General features: G+C 44.9%; 1 protein-coding gene across 2 annotated transcripts in view; it reads left to right on the plus strand.

Annotated features, from left to right (window-relative positions):
- The first annotated feature begins 2794 nt into the window (after positions 1-2794).
- LOC135383030 (integumentary mucin C.1-like) overlaps positions 2795-18743 on the plus strand; it is a 73527-nt gene continuing 57578 nt past the window's right edge. Inside the window, exons 1-2 of one of the 2 annotated variants that reach the window (XM_064612663.1) lie at positions 2795-2886; positions 4871-4942. In XM_064612663.1, coding sequence (XP_064468733.1) covers positions 4906-4942 — 37 coding nt within the window. In that variant the 5' untranslated portion in view covers positions 2795-2886; positions 4871-4905. Of the gene's footprint in view, positions 2887-4870; positions 4943-9453; positions 9531-18743 lie in introns of those variants that run through there. The other variant, XM_064612662.1, reaches the window with a different exon arrangement.

Raw genomic sequence — 18743 nt, forward strand, 5'->3', positions numbered from 1 at the left:
CGTCGGTGTCCCTGTAACATCACACTGCCTACCTTGGTTTGTTTACTTGTCGCGCCGCCTGTACAGTAGGATGGTTTGGAATGATTGGAAGGGTTAGAAGATATTTATGACATTTGAAGGTCTTTAGGATAACGTATACGATAAGATATGGTGCGCCAGGCACCTTATTCCTTCGAAGTGGCTGGCATCACGTTGCTGAGTTTGGACTTGAGAGCTTCATTTTTTATTTTAGTTTCTTTCCCTGGAACACTTCTGATGTGGTAAAACGTCCTAGTGCGTGCTTTCTTTTCAATCCGCTGGCCCCGCACGCAACTGCCGCCCTCTCGGGATGCATTTCCATTCCACAACAGCGCGCCCACCTGTTTTCCTCCTGTGTGACGCGTAGAGGCGAGGGGGATTTTGTTCCACAGGTACGGCGATCACCTGAAACCTTCCCGTTACCCGCCGCCGCTGTAAAATGTGCCACACTTTGCATTTCATCTTGCCTATACTTTTGGCTTAGCGTTCTTCTCTTCCCACTGTTCGAGAGCGAGCTTCTTGCTCGCTCCGCTCTTGCTCCACTCCGAGCAGCTCCTCACTACAAAGTGGGAGCGGTATTCGACGCTTTCTGTACAGAAAGACACCGAGCTCCGTGATCGTGACATCAGCGCGACACAAAACCCGATGAATATATATAGGCAGGTAGCGAAACTCCCATAGGACCCTCTGTTTTCAGAAAGGCACCATGATAAAGACGCCATCCCTCCATTGTGAGGACAACTACGGTTGTAAACAAAGGACGTCAGAGATGATGTCACCGGTATGAATAATTAACAGTCCAAAACTGGTCTTGCTGCGTCTGCTCGCGCGCATGTTGTTTGAGTTTTATTAATTTCTGATAATGACAGCTGGAACAGATTTCAAAGCCGTTGAGTCATGACCATAGAGAAACGTTCCCTTTTCCTGACTAAAAATAAACCTGTCAGCCTGTCACCGGTTACCAACCGAGAACGGAGAAAACACTAGTCCATGTTGAGTCGTGTTAACAGCTGGTTTAATGACGCATGACACGTCGTAATGCATGGAGATATCACACGTGCTGATATATTTAGCAGGAGGGGTATCCTAATGAATGACCACATAGAGATCAAGAAGGTTATTTAAGGTTCATTTATCACCCAGAGCTGAATGTACAAGTTGTTATTAACCATTGTCATATTTCCAACTGGTCATAAATCCATAATGAGTCTGTCGTGCAAACAATACAGTGCTGGCCGTACCTGCTAGTACTCACGCAGACGACCTTGTCGGTCTCACCATGGTGAAAAGTTTTTTTTTGTAGAGCATGAAAGTCCATACGTGTTAATCTTAGCCTACAGCTTCGGCAAGTGATCCTCTCTTCCTACCATTTCTGTCTTACCAAAAACTGCGTGTTACGACGTACGGATACAAGCACACTGACGCTCGGATACACGGATAAAGGATCACTGGTACATGCTTAGAGACACTGAGACGATGAGTAGGACACTAAAGTGTGCTGGAGCGGTTCATGACTCTGTACAGAGGGTGTCCCAGAAAACGTGTCATTAAATTGCAATAAAAAAAAACTAGGCTACCCTGAATCACACGGACAACGGCATTTGTTCTTCGTTTTTGCCACCTCCTCATATGAACGTCGTCCAACGTAAGTTTCACTATGTCAATTTTGATGAACTGAATTCGAATACTTTCCAAGTCATGGTGGCTTTTTTTTTATCCCGGCAATGTGAAGCGCGAGCCAAATTTACTCAAGTTCATGTTAACTGCCAGGAATCTTGAGGAGCTAGCCCATCGGAAAATATAGCCGAACATCATGCTTTTCGGAGCACTAAGAGCCTAGCGCTCGACCTCTTTTTGAGCGTGCTAGTTGTAGGTCCGACGAAAGAAGGTTGGGTTTAGCAGCCTCCTTTCGTAAATGTTTTACGAACCTTACGATACTTCCTGTTTACGATCGTAGTTGTACTGCGAACAGCCAGGATCTCTCGCGAGTCTCGAAGGTGACCGTGTCGATAGTCATCCTTGGTATTGCAAGTGGCTTTCGCTACCAGTTTGCATTTACCTTCGACAATCGCCGAGCCCATTCCACACAACGGTTTCTCGACGGTTCTGTGGGCGGTGTCGGCGATACTTGATGGCTTGCACTTCGGGCACACTTGTGGCGTTGTTGGTCACGAGAGTTAACAAGAAGGACATAGGTAAAGAGCAACTGAAATATTGGAATTGTCAAAGAAGCCAGACCTCACTTACACAAGCCAACGACATAGCTTCTGTAGCCATATCGATTTATCGGGAACCAACGATCCACTAGGAAGCATACAGACGGGGCGTAACGGGTTTCGTGTATACCCAGCCGAAAAGAGTGCGAATGTCCTCCAATTTTGTGGCATCGTAAGCGTTTGAAGGGTTTTCGGAAGCAACCATCGCGAAAACCTATGTGTGTTATAACTGAGTCGCCTTTTTCATTCCTTCCACAATGCTGTGCCCTCCTTATTCAATTAAAATTATCAGTTCTGTTCAAGCCCTCGTGCCTACGCCATATTTGTCGTCGATAACTTTCACTGCACCTCAACGTCGGCTCGAGCAGACTACTGTGCCTGCGGCAGCATCCAACAGGCAGCGGTTAGTCGAGATGGCGCGTCACTTCCGCAGCTCTCCTCAATGACCACTCCGGACATCCCCAAAACAGGCCTGAGTCTGTTGTTTAGCGGTAATTGTGAAACAGAGCTTCGCCTGTCGTGAGGAAACCCCCCATTCATTGTCATCAAAGTAAAGTGTTGTTGTCACCTGTTACATGAATAGAGGTGGACGAAGTGTAGACGGGTCACGCGACGCTTTCTTGAGGAAACCTTTGAGCAGCCGACGGCTCTTGTAAGTTGCATAATTCATCACTAATTTCTGCTAGACTAGATCCACTTGATATATTGACTTTATGCAGGCGATCACGGTGTCTTTGCCATAATATCGCAACGAACATGAGCATCAATTTTACATGCAAAGATGTGTGTAGCGTGCATATCTCCGCGTTACACTCCATATGGCAAGAAGACGCCTAACTGAAATATCAATAACTTTTTCTATTTATTTTCGACTCGTTGTTCTTTACACGGTCGTCGAGTTATGGTAAAGTTCCCTCATGTCCTTCCTTCCTTATAAATATTTTGATCTTACTGGATAGGTGCTCACCACAGCGTGCTTATTTATTTACACATTCGCGATCTCATAACGCAGCTCGGGGGCATAAACTCGTTCCTTACAATTTTTAGCGTTGATTGTGGATAATTTCAAGTCGATAATGAAATAACGGCTGCATTGACTTTCGTAACAATTCCGAGCCAAAGGGTATTTCGGAGGATGGATGTCGATATATGCATGCATGTGGATATTGGCATTGCTGAAAGATGACATCAATGCTACGGTATGCAGTCGGCTAACGCAGACGGAAAGAAGTAGTCTGCAGTAGGAACAATGTCAAGGTTAGATACTAAAGTTAGTAACGTATGATAACGACGATCACATTACCCATTCATTCAAAGCTTTGACCTTTTAGACATTGTTCTTCGTGTTCTATATATGTATCGAAGTCCTTGCCTACAATGCTTCATCCGGAGCATATTCGTTTTATGCAGGACCTGACCTTCGAACACGAACGCTATACTGTTGCGTAAACCTACCAGTTAGTTCTCTATTTTGTAATCTGTGCAGCAATACTGCACAGCTCAGTAATACTGATAACTGCGTATTTCGAGTGGCGTCCATTTGCCCATGATCGTTCCTAATCAGCAACACATGAAACGTTTCCACACAATGTCTTTCAAGCCTTTAAAGGAGCTCAGAAAGCACTTTATTCACTACCATTTTTTAAAAGTCTGCTTATTAAAACGCACCATGCGAAATGCAGAGAATCGCTCGATTTGATTTTAAAAATCGCAAGGCGTGCGCAACGGTAGCAATGCCCGGAACGAGCTGACCAGCCGCTCACGTCATTGCACCCATGCCTTCGATTAGCACCTTTGTTAGCCATTCAGTTAATGTCTCCTTCGAGAGGGAGGTGTGTTCTTGTGAACACGTTGTCAGAGCCAAGCAATGTCATTAATCACCACAATTTATGGTCAACTTACCAATCATCGAACTAAATGACGAGAATAAGCCGAGGCAGGCTACAACATGCACGACACAAACACACCAGTTGTTTCTTTTCATCCGAGCTGTCTTGACGCCCTTTGTTTTGTTACCACGCGGTGACCGACAACGCTGGTTAAGTTCCCACCCGCCGGTATGTAAGGCATATCACCGCAAGGCGTACAGCTCATCAATACGCATCTCAACAGAGTTCCACTTTCTTATTCTGAAAGTGTCAACACGCGTCGATGTTCAGCAGGCACTTCCAAGTCCTCCATCACTCACCACTTCACAGAGAGAAGGCAACAAAAAAAGAAAAGAAAAGGAAGGTCAGCGCTGACCTCGACAGCTGCGCGGTCACCCCTTTCAACCGCAATGAACATCACCGATTACGTTTTTCCCACCTCCTCCTCGTTTGACCCTGCGGAACGAGGCGAGCGGGAACGCGATGTTCGTTTTTTTCTTTTTCTGTGAAAAATATCGCGTACAGAGAAAATTTGTGTGTTAATCATGAAGTTAAGTTACCTACTTTTACAACGCGTTTGGAACTGACAATTTTGTGATGACTTTCTGTGCTTCTTGAAGTTGAAAAAATCTTTCGTTTTAAAGCCATCGTCATGCATCAGGCAGAGGAAATAGAATGCATTTCCCTATATATCTTGTTCACTCAGAACACTTGAAACATCGCTCGCCAATGAACGGAAAGTTCTGACAAGGATATGTTTGTCTACAGGTTACTCCCGAACAGTATTCTCTTGGACAGGCAAGATGGTCAAAGACGAAGATATGAAAGAGGAATTGGAAGGTAATCGTTTACACTTGCTGTTTCGTTTGCATTTGTGATTAGCACCCATGCGTTTCTTCGACAGTTGAAAAGTAAGTTGTCTTCATTTTTGTATTCTCGCCGGGCGGCGTCAATATAGGGTCGTGCAGGGTGTGCGGGCCGCACCGGGTGGCATTACAGAAGGGCGAGACCGCTCCTCCTTCAATGTGGCGCAGTGACAACGAGCCCTCGGCGTGTACGTGACAATATTTCTGCGTCTGGTATAACACGGTTTTTATCGTGTATCGCTGTATTGCATAGTGTGAAAAAAGAGCAACTGTTGGGAAGGGGCGATGGTGACGCAAATAGCTCCCACACCGGATGACGTGTACCCTAGTGACGCCTAGATTCACCTAAATAAAGCTCTGTATGTAGCGTGTTAGAAGTATTCGCGTTGCTAGCAATCAATTCCTTGCGCGCAGGTAATCCCAAGCAAAATTATGGTTCCACCACAGGCTTTATTACTGTCTTTACTGCCTCTTCTGTTATTCCGCTACAATAGGTACACGTCATTGTTACAGCATTCCCCAGGCGCCTTTTAGGTGTGCGGGGCTAATCACTTTAAACTTTTCCTGCCACATCCCACTGAAAGAATACATTAGGTCATGAAGAATTAGGTCATGGAGTAGGTTTCATATAGACCGTATGCAAAACCTAGCTCCAGTTCATAGTACTCACGGGAACCCACCCGCATTCCGCCATGTCTGAGGCGTCCTACCCGGCCTGGGCAATGCAGACGACTGTCATACAACAGTTCTCTCGCGTGCCATGCTTCTCACATATGCAATTTCACTATCCTACTTGCGTGATGAGACGCAGGTTTCAAAGGGGAATGAAACGAGATAACAACAACAAGAACAGCAAATAAGTAATGATGATGTAGTGGGATGTTTCGTCGCTGAGGTAAGAGAGCCTCAAATGTCTCTATTCCTTATTGCACTGAAAGCATTGAGCGCGGTGACCTATGTTGGGCTAGAAAACTACGTTAACCTAGTGCAACAATGCTTTGTTATCCCATCGCAGGAGAAATTTATACAGTTTAGCACAGCTGATTTGAGAACTTGCTAGTGCAATAGAAGGCTAGTAGGATTGCAGTTGTTGCTATGAAACCCCCTGTGATCCTCACCGTTACGCTCTGGTATGTGGTCTTTCTCAGCTCCGTAGATCTGAGTTTTCGTTATTTGAGCATCTCCCACAGAATTGTCACATTTGCTTGCACTGCATTTCATGTGACTGTTTACCAGACAGATAGTCATCCTCAGATGTGCCCCTCAGACGGTGCACTCGGACTGTTTCAATCGTTCAGTGCCAGGACACCTCATGCGCGCCATACAGTCACCTTCAGCAGCTTCCTTGGGACAGAAATGACTGCTAGCCATCAAAAGAAAAGATAAGTTCAATGCTGACACACCAAAGGTGTGTTCATGGCACTTCAAAGAGACCTATTTTGTCCCAAACATGCAAAATGGAAGACGGGACATTCAAGAAGAAGGAGCCTCAGAGAAAACTATCAAACGAACGCGTAGCTGTGATTGAGGACTGGCCACACGTGGCTCACGCATCACCACCTACTCAGAGGTCAGGATGCGCCAGTTTGCGTGCACTGCGGTGACGGCTTGACTGTCTTGCACGTGCTGGCATCCTGCCCTCAACTTGAACACCAACGCCAACAGTATTTCACCGCATTCTACAGATACCATGTCCCACTTCACCCAGCCCTTCTACTGGATGAGACTCCCCTTGTGCAGTTTGATAATGTTGTCCAGTTTTTGACCATGTGTAGATTACTTAGTCAGATGTACATGTTCAGCATTACTCCGCTTTCAACCTTTGTCACCTAACCCATCATGTAAATCTCTCATCCTGGATCATCTCATCGCTCATACTTGTAGAGAGCTTTTAACTGCCACACTCACTTGTCATCGTCCTCCTCCTCTCTCTCTCTCTCGTCCTCATCTCTCACACAGTCACCATAGTTATCGCCCTCTTTGGCCTTTGTGCCATAAAACCCATAATCGCTAATCGCTAGTGATGCAAAACTACCTTTAAGTCATCGATAATGTCCAGAAACATAGATTGTTTATGGATAATTGACCATCGATACTTGCCGCAATCGTACTAAGCTTTTATTGTGTACCAAATGTTTATGCCGTATACAGTGCACTGAATAGTTCTTAAATGGACTGTACTGAACTGTCTAAATATGTCATAGGATGGCATTAAAGAGCATCTTTGCACTAGGTTAACGCAATTCTGTATCCCAAAATCTAAATAGCCGCGCTCCAATGCGACAAGGAATCCAGAAGCATTCTTACCTTGCTTGCATTCCCTTTTTAGCCCCTTGTCTTACCATGGGAATAACGTAGTGAAACAGCACATGTGTGAGACAAGGCGCGCGATACAACAGCTACACCTGAGTCGTGTGTATGACTCAGGTCGGGGAGGGAGCCTCAGACATGGCGGAATTCCGGAGGTTTTCGTGCGCGTTACAAGAGGGCGCTTGTTTTGCATATCGTCTATTGTACGTCAGTTGGTTTTGCTTGACCTGACAACGCGAATTTCCGGTAATTCACAGTGCTTTCGGGATCGAGAACACAGAAGATCCGTGGAATGTGGCCGTCGAAAGTGCCTTTAGTGTAACTGCACGCGTCAACTTAACAGGAATGCGCGAGAACTGCCGGGTTTTTTCGAGAGACTACTGTAACGAAGCTGTTACTTCGCTGGCTTCTGACCACTTGCTACTCTATACATATGTAAATTACATCTATCTCAAATGTGTACATCTGTACATATTACACCTGCACATGTACATGTATGTACATGTGTATGATCTGTATATGTGTATATATGTAAATATCATCTAAACATATACAGGGTGTCCCAGAAAACGTGTCATTGAATTATAATAAAAAAAACTACGCCACCTAGAATCATGCGGTCAACACCATTTGTTCTTATTAGGTTTTTGCCACCACCTAATGTGAATGTCATGTACTCCAAGTTTAATTGTGTAAATATTTGCGAACTGAACTCGGAAATTTGCCAAGTAAAGGTCACTTTTTTACCCCACCAATATGAAGAGCGTGCCGAATTCACTCAAATTCATGATAATTCACAGTGATATTCACGAGCTATCCCATCGGAAAAAATAGCCGAATATCATGCTTTTCGGAGCACCGGACCATAGCGCGCGATGACTTTTTGAGCGCAATCGCTCTCAGTGCGACGAAAGGAGGTTCCGAAGCCAGCCCACACAGTGATAGTAGAAAAAGTAACAGTTCCTAAAATTGGGAGAGGGAAAGCATTATCCCAGCGAAAGTCGGACGTGATAAGCCGTTCCTGTTTTATCTCTTTCTGCGATGTCGCGGAGGGCTGGGTTTCCAACCTCCTTTCGTCGGACTGACAAAGATTGCGCTGAAAAATTCATCGTGCGCTATTCTGTGCGACCTCCGTAGAGCATGATTTTCGGCTATTTTTTCCGATGGGATAGCTCCTGAGTATCCCTGTTAATTATCATTAATTTGACTAAATTAGACATTACTTTTACTAAGCAAATTTCCGACTTAAGCTCGCGAAAAATTACATAATTATACTTACGTTACACGACATTCATATGAGGAGGTGGCAAAAACCCAGTAAGAACAAATGCCATTGACCGCATCAGTCTAGGTGGTGTAGTTTTTTTTATTATAATTCAATGACACGTTTTCTGGGACACCCTGTATAAATATGCATTATTGATATTTCTCGCATTCTAGAAAGGCAAATATGCGTATATTTGATATAAAACATACATACTCCTTCGAGGTGGTCCTTCCGAGTGTGTCATGGGACGCGGTCACTGGGGCAACTATGTTTGGAACACTGTGACCCAACGTGTTTGCAAAAATCGAAAGTAACGGTAAAAGTACCGCGTTATGTTTCTAGCCTGACTCGATAGCATTTTCGTCTAGTCATTTCTCGTGGGAAAGCATTACTCTCACCGCAAGAGTAACACTAACGGTATTCGCTTACTTTTTCGATAGCATGTACAACTGTGATCGCGTTACAGGATCACCTCTCAGGTGGAAGTGGCATCAACTATCCGCGTGTGTGAGATTTCTTTATTGTGTACCTGATAACTTTACGTCATGCTGGTCCTCGTGCTTCATGTGGGTTCATACCTGGCATAGAGAACAGTCGTGACGCCAGAGTTGAAATATCTGCCATTACTTTCGCTGGAAAGGAAACCTCGCGGATTCATTCATTCCTGCTTGCGTAAGGTAACTCAGAACACTGGGAAGTCCAGGAACTCTTTAAGGCCCGCCGTTGTTTCCCTGAACACCGTAAGCACATATAACGTGTACACAACCTGATGTCCGCACACACAAGATAACAGGTAAGGTAGGACGCTCGGCGCGTCATTGAACAACATACTGGGATGCATACATAAATTCTTAACAGCCTTCTTCAGTGGTATTGAAGGGCGCATTATTTTATCTATGTAGCAGCAACAGGAAAAAGAATCTCGCCTTGGGATTTGCAGCCGGAATAATGGTAGGAGCCGTTGCAGTAGGCCTCCTTGTTGCAGGTGAGTCGCTGATGCCTCGAGGAATCCAAAATCCGTGGTATACATGGACAGCTCACTCATTAACGGAATCCATGAGGTTGACTTAAAGGATCTATGAAACGATGCTTTTTTCTTGTCTTCATCAGAAAGAAAACATTTTTCTGAGTCTAGCACCGATATTTTACCTTCGTTATGCGAGCGGTTTCCTCAGAAGCGAATTTAAACGGAGCGGCGAAGGGAGTACAGCTGGTGGCGCGCCGTGACGAGCTGCAGAGCAGAGAAACGCCGAGCAGCTTGACGGAACCACGGCCAGGTACACAGGGGTGACACAAACCCGCCATGGTTGTAACTACCCTCAAGTGGGTCCTTTTCGCAAAACCGCCATCTTGTCGTGATCACACGTCATAGGCAACTTGATTTTGAGGTCATGCCACTTTCTTTACATGTCGCTTTAGCGCTTGCAGACATATTCCCGTTCGCATAAAGTCAAGAAGTCAAGATATGAACGTATATTTCCAGCGTAAACTATGCGGTGCTTCTTCTGCGACATGGTGTCTCATCTCAAGTAAATAAAGTCGGCTAAGAGTGTATAAACGCGAGGTCGTCATTACATCTTTGGAAGTGGTCAACAGTACGAGTCCTGATGTACAAAACTGTGCGTTTTACTGCGATATTATCGGATATAAATATTTACTGGGATCAAAAAAGGCCCAAACTGCGCAGAGAAAGAGCAAACGCGTTGTATACAAAAGGTTTGGCCGCCCATCACGGGCGTGGTGACGTCCCCTGTGACGTGTGGCCACGACCTGTCAAGAATGCATTGCGTTCGCCCCGCACGCTTTCGTCTACGGAGCTATACATCAGATGCCACCCCTGTGGCCATGTGCGAGACACGTCATCGTGACGTTTTCTCGCCGTAGGGTCCTGCATCCGCGTCCACCGGGAGCTGAAATCTCCCTGACGTCAGCTTCCATGCCCGGTCGCGTCGTCTCGTAATACAAAGCAAAGCGAAGCCATCACATGCGTTTCGCTGTGGTGTCTGTCTGTGGTTGAGCGTCCAATTTTTCAACATTACTTTGGTAGAATGGATGATAGTATTCTTTCTCCATGCCTTACCAGCCTGATCTTGGGTACAGTATCAGCTGCTGCTCGTTGGCGCCCTACTGTCTGGCCGAGGTGTCGTGTTTCTCGCCAGTTCCTGTCGGCTTGTAAACGGATCATGAAGATGCTCAGGCTCACTAAGCTTTCAACGACCCTGAATCGAGCAGCTCAACCAATTCGTTCACTTTGTGCAGCAATTTCACGGCTTGGATCGTCGTTATATTCGTGAGCAACTGTACCTGCGCTTGTGCGTTTTTCGGCGACATGCCGAGACGATGTTGGATTAGTGGTGTCCCTAATTGAGATCAGCATTCGCGGGGCATCGAATGTCATATGCTTCCCACTGAGCAGACATACAGCTTTTGATGGTACGAAGCAACGGACGGCCGGAATGGAAAGACTGTGCGGGGCTATCGACTGCTTTGTCTGTGGCGAACATTTCCATGCTAGCGACTACGAAGGGGACGCTGAATTTCTTCAAAGTGCTAAATATCGAACTCAGTGTCGTCTAAAACAAGGCGCAGTGCCATCACAGCACCTGTCCGTAGTGGCGAAACAACCTCCACCTAAATGGCACAAAAGTGTACGAACTTTTCGTTATTCAGGCTAGCAAACTAATCTCTCAGTGCGTGTGCCCAAATGCTCATCGCAGATATCACCATTTTGTAGATGGGTTAATTCTCATCTGCACTACTTGGAACCTTGCAGCACATAAAAAGGGAGAGCGGGAGAAAAAAGAAGACAAAATACAAGTTATCGAATCTAGCCACGAAACTCAGGTTCACTGTTGATAAAAATAGACTTAGAAGTGTGTTAGCAGATACTTAGCAGTATCTTGGAAACCATACGTTTACAGCATATTTTTGACGGGCAATACCTAATATGTATATTATAGCTTGAATATTATGTATACGTTACTTTTCTTCACTCATGTGCTTTCGTGTAGGTAACTTTCTCAACAGAGCCTCAAGCCACTGAAGTGAGAGAGCATCATCACTGTAACCCACTATTCAGAACAGATAAATGTTGTGCAGCCGCTCTGATTCCTCTTTGCAGCATTATCTTCCCTATACCATTCAGGCTCCCTTCACAAGTGTTTGTCTTTGTTTTCTTTTCGCTTTCCAGTTCACCTGATCACGCGCACGAATATGATGTTCAGGAGGACAACTTCCTGTTAACTCCTGAATAAGCTAGGTTGCTAGGTCGGTTGCACCTCATCCGTTGGTGGTTGCACCTCTGCAAAGCAGAGGTGCAACCGTTTGCTCCTTATCTTGTAATCACTCACGTGCACTGCATCCAGTTGCATTCACCAGAACTGCAGCTGCGTACTTTGTTATCCGTTTTCTTCTCCCAAACCAGTGTAGCCACCTGCATAGGAACGTTTCTGGCAACGCACGTGCAATTCAGCGCGGGACCTTGTGATGGCGCGAGCTCGGCCCTCGCGCTATGTTTATTCCTGCTGCCGTCATCGGCAAGTACAGATAAAATAAAACCACGTTTCTGCATGTAGTATCTCCGTCCAGTCTTTGAGCGCTACACCAGAGTGGCACAAGCATGGCAGTTTTCGAAAGTGTTTCACCGGGGTAACATGCAAGAACTCCAGGAAATTCTCTGCAGCTCACCTCTAAAATAAAGCTGCCTACGTTTGATGCTCCGTGTCGTCAGGAGATTTTGTTCCTATAGTACAGCCCTTTTATATTTTGTTTTTGCGTTACCAAAAATAATCCTACCAACCATACCATATCACTGCTGTACTGCTACATTCAACTTGCTCTGGGCATCCTGTAAAGCCTGTGCAGCGACTTCACATTGCATATAGCTGATGGACTTCAGCCCTTATTTGCTGATATCATTGGTGCAAATACACTTGTTGGATGAGCTGTGTGGCAGCATAAAACAGTATACATCTTGCGCTTGCATGTACTTCTGATGAGAGAAAAATAATACGCGTCTGCTAGCATATAATATGTATATACCGGGTGTTTCAGTTAAATCCCCGGGCTAAATAATTCGCGAACCGGGGCACCAATCGAATAACTTTCTTTTTTACAAGTATCTGTCCAATACCGCCTACAAGATGCGCACCGCGTGAATGAGCGGGTGGCGCTCATTATTTAAATAAAAATTCAAATGAGTTTCGTGAAAAAAGCTAACTAAGGCAGGGCGCCGTCGGCATTAAAATGGGTACTACCCCTTCTGGGACCTTCAGTAGGCACCTTTTAGAGAAAAATCTGCCACCGAAGCGTGTCATCTGTTGCAGTAATTAATTGGTTTCGGTTTCTGTTTACATATTTTTGCCGCGGCTGGTCGCGGTGAAGCGCAAAAGGACGCTCTTTCACTCCCATGTCCACCAATGAATTACGTCCTCACACCAATGAGTTACACCAATGAATTACACAAATGAATTACGTCCTTTTGCGCTTCGTCGCGACCAGCCGCGACAAAAATACGTAAACCGAAACCAATTAATTACAGCAACAAATGACCCGCTTCGGTGGCAGATTTTTCTCTAAAACGTGTCTACTGAAGGTCCCAAAAGGGGTAGTAGCCATTTTAATGCCGACGGCACCCTGCTTCAGAAGTTAGCTTTTTTCACGACTCTCATTTGAATTTTTATTTAAATAATGAGCGCCTCCCGCTCATTCACGCGTTGCGCATCTTGTAGGCGGTATTGGACAGATACTTGTAAAAAAGGAAGTTATTCGATTGCTGCACCGGTTCGCGAATTATTTAGCCCGGGGATTTAACTGAAACACCCGGTATAGGAAGATGCACAGCTTGTGGTAGTACGAAAACATTTCTATGGTGCATCCCACGCAGCAACTTGGTCCATTATTGTCGGTACACTGGAACTACCGGTCCCATAAAGGACCATGTTCACCATCGTTCTTCCAGTAATTGTTGCAGCATGGGAATATTGGTCTAAGATTGAAAACAACCGGTCAATATTGACTGATCATTGGAAATAGGGTCGCCATATAGCCAGCAAAGAGGCGATGTTGACTGAAGAGGGCAACGTGGTCTACATATACCCGAGGACCAAACAATATGAGATGAACATGAGCAATATATGGTGTACATGTAGCTGTCGAGAAAAGAGTACTGGATGAAAACGGGCAATATGGTCTACATATAGACGCCGGCCAAACAAGCCAATATTCCATGAAAGACGGACGATGTGGGTCCCAGAGTGGGTATATACTTATTGGATAGATGGAATGCCACTATTGACCCAATTATTTCATGGCTCTGTTTCCGGCTCAGATATGACTACTCTAGTTCCGATACTGTACCAATTGGACCAGCACTGGCATCCAATCTGTCCAATATTTGTCCAGCATGCAACCCACATTAGTTCACCTTGTTGCGCAGGAGGAGGCCAATACCGGTTCCAAACCGATCAAACGTTAGCAACATTGGACGAATTTGACAAATGGAACCCTGCCCTAGACGTGTTAAATATTGGCGTTCCCTCATTCAGACCCCTTATTGCCACTGCGGTCCTACCATGATATGGAAAAATTTCTGGGTATCTCGATACGTAATAGTTTGTCACAATACACGTGACACATCGAATAAGAACGTGAATAGCGGTTACGAATGAATACCAGAAATATTCGTGCCAACAATTTGTCACGATTTACGTTTTGCAAAGGTTAAAAACACAATCATCACACCGTTACGAGCGCGCTTTGCTCCCTCGTCATACCGTCCATTGCCCTGGGCCTGTTTTTATTTCTGGATCTGCTCAAATGTGCTGTCAAACAAAAACCAGTTTACCCTGGTGAGTAGTTTAAAGCCCAGTGTGGGCCCCTGGGCGTCTTGGGCCAAGAGTTCTGGCATGCTGTATCAGGCTCCTCTTCGTTTTTGTTTTTCTTTTCTTTCCTTTTTTTTTCTTGAGCCCGAAATCTTTCGTTCATTGTTCATAGGCCTGCCGGTAACGCAGGAAACATTATAGAAGACCAAAAAGATTGGGAATTTGATAACTCCACTGACAAACCGACACTTGAATGTGGGCGTGCCAATATTGCACCTTGATTTGGTCTACGTTTAATGAGCATTTGCCTAATATGGGGCCAATGTGAGGCAAATATTGGGCTTCTGCCTGGCCAATATGTGATATCAATATATACATTTGCAGTACTGGAACTGAATATCGGATGCCAACATTAGGCCTTGCTTGGGCAGGATTGCAGTTGCAAAGTTGGGCCAACATTGGGGATCCGCGGTAGCCAATATTTGTCCAGCCTGGGACCCACATTAGTGGGCTGCCTGGGATGTGTCTGCCGTTGATGAATATATCGACTTTCATAAAACACTGCATGATTAGCACTTGCTTGGTGTGGCTGACCACCAATGGTTGCGTTTGTTTGTTACTTCCCTTTACCCCTTGCTCCACATGCACAGCGTCCAATGCCAGGTTTTTGTGTTATAAATCACGGCACTTAGCCGTCTCAGTTATTAGCTCATTTGTGTTTTAGTTATTATTAGGGCCCGAGACTTTATGCTAGAAAATCGTCGAAAATATGCATGTAAATATGTAAAATACAACGGTCAACTATGCTCAAAATATGCATAGCGAAATTTTCGCTTCATGAAACGTGACCCCAAGAGTAATGCACAAAAGCCTACCATTAGCCCATTCGTGCAGCAAAATAATGAACAGAAACGGATCATAGGATGCCAAACGTACGTTTCTTATTGAAGCCAAGTCTTAACTATACGACTTACAGTACGTAAACAAAGCCATTTTTAATTTTTCAAATTTGAAAGACATCCTGTTGTCGAACAAGACACAATACTCGAGAAAATGTACGTTCTACATTGCAAGACGTTGTCCGTGCGAACTTGAAACGAGCTAGTTCATCTGTGCTATATGCTGACAGAGCTTCGATGTCTTGTTCTTTGCCTTCAAGAATGACGTCCAATGACTGCCAAGCTTCAGCCCCTTATTTTTTCAAGCATTACTACAAGCTTTGCTTTAGCAACAGATGCACATGAACCTCGAGCTCTTTGTCAGGAATCCCGCACGTCCCGAAAGATGTCCAAAGCCTCCACAAGAGTCAAGTTTGCAGGCTCCAACTTTGTGATGGAAGGTGGAATAGAGCGAGAAATTAGCTCCAATAGCTGCTCAGCTATTTTCAACGTCATGTCTCCAAGAGTCGCTGCGCCGAACTTGCGGCATGTTCTTTTTTTAGCTTGGTGGCCACTTAATGCACGAATTCAAAATTTGCGGCAGAATATTTTGTTGCTTCGATCCACGTGCCCCATCTGGTCAGCAAAGGCTGAGGAGGCAAAGCCATATCTGGTGCCAAATCCTTAAAGAGCTGCACACGAATGGGACACTTTACAAACACTTTCATCGTGTTCGATATGAGGCCATCAACACTTTGGAAACAGCCATGAACTTCTTCTGTTACTCTGTGTAGTACGTGAGCTGCGCGGATGACGAGGAACGATTTTTGGGTATATGACACGAAGGGCGGCACAAGCCTTCACCATGTACGAAGCTGTGTCCGTAACAAAAAGCAGCACGTCATTTGCTTCCACATACTCGTTGAACATCTGAACACAGTCTACGAAGAGCTGTGCCACTGTCGAATGATTGACCTAAGCTCATCGACTGTCAGTAGGTAACTCTTTTCACATGTGCCAGCCCTAATGGTCCGACGACAACAGTGGCTAGGCGGCGTCCTGAGGCGTCTGTTGTTTCGTCAATGGATATCCACACTTTCCGTAACTTCAGATTCTCAAAGACGGTTTGTAGGGCAGCCTGACAGCAACAATGCAGGTAGTCTCTTCGTATTGTCGAGTGGTGAGGGATTTTCCGGCCTGTGTACATCTCAAGCAATATCCATATCTCAGCGTTTTCTAGCTTCCAAACGGAAATATTTGCAGCACAGAATATCCTACAAAGGTCTATCGCAAAAATCTGAATATTCTGACGTAGAAGGTGCACTCTGGTTCATAAGTTGCAAATTTCATGTCTTTGTTTTTCTTGTATTTACAAGCGTTTTGTGTGAGTACTAGCGCTTTTACCTTTTTTCCCAGGTACCTTAATTGGTGACTTCCAGCCTATATAACATCATAGTAAGATGGCAATGAAGCAGGCGAGCTGGTGTTATGTCGTTTGTTTGCGTCCCTCAGTCTCAGGGTTGATTATGGGTGCATTACATAGCACTGTAAACTTGGTTGAACCATGAATGTGTTAAAGAACCAGAACTAAATGTAATGTTCTGAATACCCTTGTCTTCTGTACTGAACTTTAAATTCCTATTATGTGCTTATGAAAATCTCGTGAGAGCTGCAGTTGAGTTTCTGTAGACATGGTTTTTTGTTAATGCTAACCGTTCACATTTACGACGTGCTCAACACTGAATACATCGTACAAATTCTTGCTTGAAACAAACACATTCTTAGGCAAACAAGAATCCTTCGCGTCTGTAGACCACGAAATGCAGAGTAAATCAGAATAACTTGAAAGTGCGTAGCTGCTTTGAAGAACGCAAGTAGAACCAGGGCAAAACAAAACATTACTCCACCCAATCGTTTACATTTATAATGCGTACAAAGAAATCGAGCCACAAAGTGGGACAGCTTGCAGAGATCACCCCTACTGGAAATAGTCCAATTCAAAATAGCCTAGAAATCTCATTCGGTTTAAGTGGATATCGCATTCACAATTCTGATTGTGACAATAATTTCCAATTTCCAATCGACAATTTTGGACAAACATCATATCGAAAGCAAAGGGAATTTAGTGGGTTTCAATAAGAAATCACTGTAAATGTCAATGCGAACGAAGTGGAACAGCGCTCGGTCGCACCCATTCGAGGTCAGCCTAGTTTCCTATTGGCCCAATGTACCGCAGCAAGGATTTGCCAATAAAGCCACATAGAAATTCTCATTGCCTATGCACTTTTTGAATATGCAGTAATGATTATGTTCAGGGAAGGGTAACGGTAATGGTAACGAAAACAGAAACGGTATATTACCGAAATTGGAGATGGTAACGGAAACGCACACGCATATCAATGCCCTCCATTACCGGAAACAGAAACGGAAACGAAAATTATCGTCCGGTATTGAATTCGGGTAATGGCTATTACTGTTGTGCGATGACATTTCAGTGATTTTTCATTTTCTTTTTGTATTTTGTTGACTCCATTCCCTGTAATGCTCTAAATACTACCTGACAGCATGGAAACAAAGCGCGATATAGGATATCGAGGGTGCATCACTCGCTTACCTACTCATGACATTACCTGCCTACATGACATCAAGACATGAGACTTACACAACATAGACTCCAGGCACTGTACTCCACAACAGCACGAGGATGACAGCACATGATTCTTTTATTTTTACTTTCTTCATTTCGCTGTGGCTACAGTATCGACTGAGAGCGTCCGCCTATGAATGCAACATTGGAGGGTTACGCCCATCCATCTTGGGTTGCTGGACTTAGAGTGACTGAAGACTGACTGAAGACATGTTCCTACACCGCTTTAAAAATCTTGCAAGATGTGTGCATCCCAGCGACGTACAATTTCTTGTGTAGTGTGTACGCGTGACACCGAAGCTGCACTTGTGCATAACAGGGTTCTGACAGAGCCAGACGAGCTGTCCTCCTGCAGCTCTGTAACAGCCGTTCCATTACCGGAAAGAGTAACGGAAACGTAACGGAAACTAAATTAGAAGCTGGTATCAGCAACGGATAACTGAAACGATACAGTCACTATATAAGCTACGCTTACAGTATCCACACTGAGCTACGCGGCCAACACTGCGGTCATTTTGTGGCGTAGCTATCCTGGCAGCAAAGTGGTTCGGGTTTCGGTTTCTCTCGGTTATGACGTTATGATACGGTCTCCGTACAGTTCCCACTCTCTTCGGGGGAGCTGTTGGTGTGATTTGCTCGCTCGCGTCGATCTCTGCGGGTGCTCAAAGTTTCATGTGTGCTGATGCGATCTGCAGTGCGTTGTGTCTTTGAAACTGATTTAATTCGAAGATAAGTTCCAGTTTGAGTGGGCGATTGTAGTCCTTGACACTGCCGTTGTGGTTGTGATCAGTGTCGTGAGGATCTACACTGCGTTCTGCGTTCGAAACTGATTTTATTTCAAGATCAGTTCC

The sequence above is a fragment of the Ornithodoros turicata genome, chromosome 2 (genome assembly GCF_037126465.1).
Source record: "Ornithodoros turicata isolate Travis chromosome 2, ASM3712646v1, whole genome shotgun sequence".
Lineage (NCBI taxonomy): Eukaryota > Metazoa > Arthropoda > Arachnida > Ixodida > Argasidae > Ornithodoros > Ornithodoros turicata.